The sequence below is a fragment of the Nicotiana attenuata genome, unplaced genomic scaffold (assembly GCF_001879085.1).
Source record: "Nicotiana attenuata strain UT unplaced genomic scaffold, NIATTr2, whole genome shotgun sequence".
NCBI classification, from domain to species: Eukaryota; Viridiplantae; Streptophyta; class Magnoliopsida; order Solanales; family Solanaceae; genus Nicotiana; species Nicotiana attenuata.
This window is the reverse complement of record NW_017674407.1, coordinates 23,612-31,931: the sequence shown is the minus strand read 5'-3', so window position 1 is coordinate 31,931 and position 8,320 is coordinate 23,612. Positions and strand designations below refer to the sequence as shown.

The 8,320-nt window shown below is 33.3% G+C and overlaps 1 protein-coding gene across 1 annotated transcript; it reads left to right on the top strand.

Moving 5' to 3' along the window:
* The first annotated feature begins 426 nt into the window (after positions 1–426).
* Positions 427–7,419, top strand: LOC109218604. The gene is made up of 8 exons (XM_019382983.1): positions 427–785; positions 2,881–2,960; positions 5,577–5,637; positions 5,781–5,838; positions 5,931–5,988; positions 6,329–6,401; positions 6,983–7,097; positions 7,182–7,419. The coding sequence occupies exons 1-7, from the start codon at positions 471–473 to the stop codon at positions 7,073–7,075; spliced, it is 738 nt and encodes a 245-aa protein (XP_019238528.1). The 5' UTR covers positions 427–470; the 3' UTR covers positions 7,076–7,097; positions 7,182–7,419.
* Positions 7,420–8,320: the final 901 nt, after the last annotated feature.

Genomic DNA, 8,320 nt, shown 5'->3' with positions numbered 1-8,320 from the left:
TATATATATATATATATATCCAAGTGGATGTAAAGCTAGGAGATTATTTTATATTTCAATCAGAGACCGTTTATATAATATTTTTGTACGATGAAGCAAGTATCAAAACAAGCTGAAGTAAGAATCACTCTATCTTAACTCCTAAAAGTGATTAACATTTCCCAGTTTTAGGAATATATAATTTTTCAATAAATTTATTTTATAACGCAAACACAGATTTTGAATATTATTCATGTTCCTTTAAAAAACTTATTATTATTAACACATAATACGGGCGTAATGTGCGTACTCAAAGACTAGTTATGCAAATTTTAAGTGTGCAACTAAAAAATGTACTACTAGTATGGATGGGAATTACATGTATTATACCCTTGTAAATCGTTAAAACCTCCCTCCTCTATGTGTCCCCACATTATCTACGCACTACCATAAGCAGCAATGTGTGCATCCCATCACAACATCACTCTCGCATGGCCATCGCCATGTCCACACTCCTATCCCTCTCTTTCCATTCACCAAAACCTCCTCAAAAACCCAATTCGGAAACCATCATCTCTACCAAACCTATCTCTCTTTCCAGAAGACTAGTGTTCCTCGCTGGTTCTTCTACTTCCCTCTGTCTTTTCCTCTCTCAATTCCCGCTAATTCCAATATCTTCTGCTGAGACGAAATCCTCGTCATCCTTGCTTTCAGGCATTTCTAATACTAAATCTTGGTTCCAGTTTTACGGTGATGGTTTCTCCATTCGTGTCCCACCTCAATTTGAGGACCTCACCGAGCCTGAGGTATGCTCCTTTTTGTGTGTTGTTTCATTTTTTAAGATTAACTTTTATAAACTAATAATATAAATATTTTTACACTATAATTTTGTATAGAACCAAGTTATGTACAAAAATTAATAATGCATGGATTATAATGCACCGATTGTTATATGCAGTGATTAATTTTGGGGTAAAGGGTCAAATGTACTCCTCTACTTTTGGATATTGTTTATATTTAACCTCCATTATACTATCTGGAAATTTACCCCTACCATTACACTATCCACTCACATTTACCCCTACCATCAACAAACTTATAAAAATTACCACTCAGTCTATCAAGTGACCCGGAATCTCCCAAATCATTTTAATTAAGTCACTTATTCTTTTTTTTGATCCACTATTTTCAAAATAATTGGCATTTACCTGCTTTCTAAATTGGAAAAAAATTAGAGAAAGAAATATTAAAATAATACAACAGTTAGTAAACAAAGTAGTAAATTGAAGAATCTAAATTAGGTAGCTTGTTTAAATTCCAAAAGTTTTTACAACACCCCAACTTTAATGAATTTTTTGCACCAAAGGTATGGGAGACTTTGCAAGTATTAGTTATAGAAGTTGAAGTTCCTTGGAGATTTTACATTGTTGAATTCAACTTTGCTTTAATCAAATGCCTACGCATCGTGCACTCTTAAGTTAGTCGATCGTACTCTATACTAATTAGACAATAACAAAATATATTTGAATATACATATACATACATGATGAGCAACTGCATATATTGCATAATAAATAGACCCACTGAATTCTACGGTGTGTATACGGTTGAAAAATAAACAAAATTGTAAACCAATTCCAAACCCATTATCACAAGAAGAGAAATGGGTGCAATGGTAATTAAAAATATTCATGAATAATTTGTATAGTCTAGTACCTTTATCATTCACATCAATAGTAATTTCTGAAAATAGTGGAGCTCGAAGAACAACAATGATTTAAATAAAAGAAAATTAGAAGATTTTGGATTACCTAACAGATCAAGGGATAACTTATAAAAGTTTGTTGATGATAGGGGTAATTTTGGCCGGATAGTATAACAGTGGGACAAATTTAGCTGGATAGTATAATGGAGGTTACATGTAGACAATATCCGAAAGCAGAGAGGTATATTTGGCCCTTTTCCCTTAATTTTTTATTGTGAGTTTTTTTGTATTAAAAGTTAGATATATACTGTATAACTTAAAAACCTCAGGGGTAGTTTTTCCATTTTAAATGCCTATTCATGTATAATTAATCACAGTATTGCTTATACCACATTGGACTTGGTATAAGTCATACAGGAATTGGCTTATAAGCTGTACATGTATTAATTATACTGGAATTGATAATTGCTACCAACATTGGATAAAACAATGCATATATTGTATACCATGAATATTTTGTCTGATGCATCTAACCGAACATGCCTTATTGTAACAACGCATATATTGCTATTGATATAACCTAACCCAATGTAGTAGGTAATTCACCTTATTTTCCAGGTTATCAACTCGTTCTTAATATAAACAATGATCTGTCTATGGTTTTTAAATGACTTGATAATGTAAAGATAGTTTTACAGTATCATTATGTGTAAGTTAAAACCATTGAAATTAAAGTGGAAGCATGTGTTAATTGGAAATTGGAAAATTCTTTTAGGTGTTTCCTTATTTCGATCATGTTTCAGTAAGGTTTTAATCGTTAATTTTATGGTTCATTCTGATAAAGCTGAGAAAGATAATTGGAAGATGAGTAAAATAAAAAATAAAAAGTAATACCATAAAGCAGTATTAACTGGTTCAAATATCTGTTCAACGAGAATGTGGTATTTGATCTATTTAACATGTCCCTTCGTAGCATAGAAAATTTGATAAACTAGAAAAAAGATTGATAAAATGTCTGCATAGTAGAATCAAGGATGTATTTACCAAAGAGAAAGAACAAACTGATCAAGAATGTCTAATCACAATCTTTCTTGTTATGTTAAAAGTAGGACTGATTTGTACTTTAATGAGAAGGTATGTTTTGTTTTAAAATTCTGAAAGGTTTGGTCTCTAAGAGTTTAAGCTGCTTTTTCCAGGACTATAATGCTGGCCTATCACTATATGGAGATAAGGCTAAGCCGAAGAAATTTGCAGCACGTTTTGCTTCTTCTGACAGGTAGATTTTCGGATCTCCAACTATTGTCTGCTCCTTGCCTTATCCCTGTTATTGTTGGAATCATTTTTCAAAACTTTATGGTTGCAGTAAATTTGTTTTACTATGACATTCCACACATAATCATACTTTACAGTAAGCCTTGAAAGTAAAACATCATCTGTTCATATTTAAATGTTATTTGGCATAAATTCTACCTACTTGATCTGGAAGGAGGAATATTATAAATGTAAATCAATATTCTTTGTTAACTTCTGATACTGATTCCCTTGCATACACCCTTCTTGAGTTGAACACTTCGATATAATTGTGATGCTTGTATGCCATGAATGAGTTGCGTTCTCTATCTTATTTCGTTACTGTCTAGACTTCTACATTAATTGCATCTTAATTCTCTTAGCAATGGTTATGACATCCTAAATTGGAGGAGATATTCCACAAAGCAATCATGAAAGATGTGTGCTTTTCTTTTCTTAAAGCAAGTAAGATGCATGCTTCTCCATAGAAGTCGGTGTGCTTTGTTTTGGAAAAAAAATCTTTGGCATCTCTCTCTATTTGTAGCATTCAGGATTCTCCTGTGACTACTGTTTGATTAGGGACTCTTTGCTGCACTTGGGATCTCCTCCTTTGGATCTCATCTGCTTTTCTTAGTCTGCCAATATATTCTCTCTCTCTTTTTTTGTTTGTTTGTATTCTGGAAACTGCAAAAAACTGGCAGGGCAGGACAAAGGCTTCCCTATCCCAAATCTGCCGCAGCCTGCCTCGCTGCCATCCCTAGACACTTGTAAAGGGATTTTAGGTCATTGCAACATTATCGGATTAAGAGACTTACACATTTTAAACATCCAATGCATCTCTTAAGCCCTGTTATTGAATAGCACAAGTATTCCTCATTAACTCTTCATCTGGATTTTTCATTTAGGCTGATGAGATCAGTTTAGCTGTCAGAAGAGCCATTATTTTTTACAGAAAAAGAAGAAAAGATGAGATTTTGGGCATATTTTGTTTGACTATTCCCTCAAGATTTTGGGATTTAATAGTTTCTACATAGAGTCCAAATTAGGATTCATGCATAATTAATCTTCGTACTTGATAAAGAATAATATATTCCTATCTAACCCGTAATTGCAGGGATATCATATCAGATTCTTCATAAAATTTTTGTTTGACTATTCCCTCAAGAATGAAAGATTTCTTCCCCTCCCCCTCCTCCCTGACTTGATGATTGTTAAATGTACAATTGTCATAAATATTTGATTTAATTACCTCATACCCAATGCGTAATTGCAGAAGGATAAATACTACCCACTGGTCACACTGAAACAATCAATTTAATCTTAACAAATAAAAATTGAATTCGGAATACAGATTTAATAACCATGGTTAAGTGATAAATTAGTGTATGAAAGACAAACGTCTTGCATTTATTGGTTTTGTGTAAATACTGGGTGCAGGTAAATTTTTACCATTGCAGAAGTCCGGTGGATATGCTCCCAAAGTAAAAATAACTCTTTAAATTGTAAAGAAGAAAGTGCCCATGAAAAAATAGATAAGAAAACTTTTCGGATAGTAATCGAAAATTAAATGTTCAGAGGAAGGATTTGATATTCAAACTGCGATACTCTTTAAAAAAAAGAGGAGGAGAAGAAACTTTTGAAATGGTTTACTATATTATTCCCTCAAGGTTTGGGGGTTTATATAGTTTTTACTTAAGCTCTAAATTATGAAAACGTACATTAATAAAATCTTCCTACTTAATATAAATAATATCTACCTATTAGTTACCTAATATAAGTTGTAATTTCAGAAATATCATATCTCTATATTGTCACAGATCCTTATCATAATTGTATAGATTGATATAGTTTTATAGATCCTTCATCCTTTACAAAATTTTACAAATTCTTAGCAATTTTCATCAATGTTGCTCTGCCTCTCAAAGGGTTTTCCTTGTGATTCTATTTTCTTTAGTTCTCTTCTTCTATGTACTGCATTATCCATTATCTTTTCCTCCCAGCAATCTTTAAGGAATAAAATAATCTAATGAATAATCTTTGCTCTCTTCAACAATCTCGCTTTTTTTTAATTTTTTTTATAGCAAATTATACTACTATTTTATTAATAATAAAAAAGAAAAAACTACAAAGGAAGAGTACAAGTAAGGGGGGCAAAAGCTACAGTAGTGTTGCCTCTATTGCCTTGGCTATATAATCATCCCTGTGCGCCTCCATCGCCACATGATGGCAGCCTCATGGCGGCTGTCGGCAAAGTCTCACGAGGGCGAATGATTTCATAGCCATTTGGATACTTCCCAAAGGCATAGGACATATAGCAACACTTACTGAGCTAGACGTTACCCTACAATTCCGATTGAGACATGAACAATCTCATCTACTAGCAAAGCATGAAGAAAATACGAACTAGAAAGAACTAAGTACTCTAAGATCATCATAGAGTTTATAACACACTCTTGATGATATTACATATAATGATGCAAACAAAATGATAGAATAAAATAAGGAAAAAGTTAGAATCTTGCCCCAAGTTCTTCAACCTTGTGAACTCTTCAATTGTATTATTTAATACTTTATTATTATTGTTGGTTTATGTGATATACAGATCCGAAGTTTTAAGTGTTGTGATTCGCCCATCTAATCAGCTGAAAATCACCTTCTTAGAGGTTCGTAAAAGGGAATACTGGTGCTTAATTCAATCTCTATCCTGTGAATGTTTGTAAACATGGTTTTTTCATGAGATTTGTTATTATGCTGTACATATATGTAGCAACATTCTGATCGTGTCCTATTGTATTAACTTTAACAGGCGAAAGATATTACAGATTTAGGTTCACTTAAGGAGGCAGCTAAAATATTTGTTCCAGGTATTGTTGTAAATGGCCGTCACGTTCACCTGTTTTGCAAGTTTGCTCTTTAATGAATCATATTTCTTAATTACTGATTATGAGTATGGCAGCTGGCGCAACACTCTATTCGGGCCGCTCAATTAAAATTAAAGAAGATGAAGGTTTCAGGTATATTCATACCAAAACATATTTATGCTTCTTTAGGATCAGTTTTTTGATTTTCTATCAGAGGAATGACAATGGTTAGAAGGCTGAACTCTTGCAATATTTTACCAGTCAAAGTAACCATTTTCTGATCAAGAGATTTCCCACCGAAAATATGCTTTGAAGACGATCTCTCCTCTCTTTGAGCTTTCTTTTAACTCACTGCAAAACTTCTTGCATCAACATGAAAGTATGATACCTTCTCTCTCTGTAACACAAAATGATGGAGATACTTCCGTTATTATCTCTTATTTCGGCAATCATTGGTTTATGTATTTCAGTAGCACTGGTTTATGTATTTCAGGACATACTATTTCTATGAGTTTGCTAGAGATGAACAACATGTTGCATTAGTGGCTGCTGTTAACAGTGGAAAGGTATCTTGTTCCATCTTATTATGTAAGGGCTCTTGAATTTTACTGTAGTTTCATCAAGATTTATACCCTGTTTGGCTAAGTTTTTTTTTTCCGCCAAAAGTGTTTTTTTCTAAAGTTAAGGAGTTTGGCCAAGTTTTTAGAAGGAAAAAAGTGTTTTTGAATAGAAGCAGAAACAATTTTTAAGAAACAAACAATAAAAAAGCTTTTCCCGGGAAGCTGTTTTTCGAAAAATACATTTGAGAAAAATACTCTTAAAACACTTTTTAAAAGCTTGGCGAAACATTAGTTACTGCTCAAAAGTGCTTTTCAAATTAATTAGCCAAACATAAACACCAAAATTATTTTTTTTTAAAAACACTTTTCAAATTAAGTTGATTTTAGAAGCTTGGCTTATTAGTCTCCTTTTAAAGCTGTGTTATTGTGTACCCTATGTTCTGGATTCCTGGCTAGGATTCACCAATCCAATCAATTTTGAAAAGACCTAAGTTGGTTATGCCCGCGCACTACTTGGAATTGGAGGTTCCACTTGGGCCAAAAGTTAACAGGCATTATGTTTTTAAGCTGCAAATTTACTTTTGCAGGCTTATATTGCTGGTGCCACTGCTCCCGAGAGCAAGTGGAATGATGATGGTTTGAAGCTCCGATCTGCTGCGGTATCACTAATAGTCCTATAAGCAGAATACCATAATTTAGCAGGTTCTATTTCGACAATGTTTTCCTATGCCATGCCATACAAGTACTGTTGGTCAGAGTTTTCTTACCTAGTTCATTTGTTCTCAGGCAAGAGTTGAGAGTGTGTATCATCCATTCTTCTGGATTCAAGAATCAAAAAGCAAAGTTCCTGCTACTTTGCAAAGCGAAGACATTATAGCCTCAACTAAAGTAGACTGGAGATCAAGACTGCACTGTGGTTAAGCCATATTGAAATTGCATGGATTCTCCTTATATTTCATGACAGTTGATCATAGATTGATGTGATTTTTACTCATAATTTATTTTTGGGGGTTTTTTTTTTTGAGGGGGGGGGGGGGGGTTGGGGGTAAGAAGATATTACTTTCGTTTGTTGTATTCTTTCGTTGCTTCTAAAGGATTCGATTTCATCGGAGCCGAGTTTAGTTAATAGGCTTCTGAGTTTGCCTGACTGCTTGTTTTACTCACAATTTCTTTTTTCCCCCTTCATTTGGCGTTCTTTGCATAACCGTATAACATTTTGTTTAGAAAGTGAACAAATGACAATTTGTTATGAAATAATAAAAGAAAAACAAGAGTATTGCAGAGAAAAGTAGAGAGAGGGAATTCTTATTGAATTTTGAGATGAATTACAATAGAATAGAACCCTCTATTTATAGGGAGATGGTGACTTAGCCACCAAGCAATGAACCCTAGAATCTCTCTAAATAGAGACATTCACCATAAATACAATTCTATTTATAACACTTCCCCTTGAATGTCTATTCAACAAATAATATGCCTCGTTAAAACCTTAACTAAAATAAAACCCAATGGGATAAAAATTTCTAGAAAAGGAAAAAGAGTACGCATATCTAACAATACGCCTTTTGGTTGCCTCGTTAAAAACCTTGCAAGGAAAACCCAGTGGGACAAAACCTTGTAAGGGAAAAAGAGTACAACGCGTATTAACTCCCCTTGATGAGAGCATCAATTCACATCTTTAAGCATTTGCATTCCAATCTTGTGCACCATCTTCAAAAGATCTTTGGTAGATATTTGATAAACAATATCAGCCATATTAACTTCAAAGAATTTGCTTCACCTTGAAATCATCATCCCTGATAGATGTATTGTCTTCATATGATCTTGTTGGAATCATCATTTCAATATCTTCACATAGGGGTGAAAACTCTTGCTATCATATTATCATGCATATAGTTATAGCAAGATACATTTGTGCACAAATT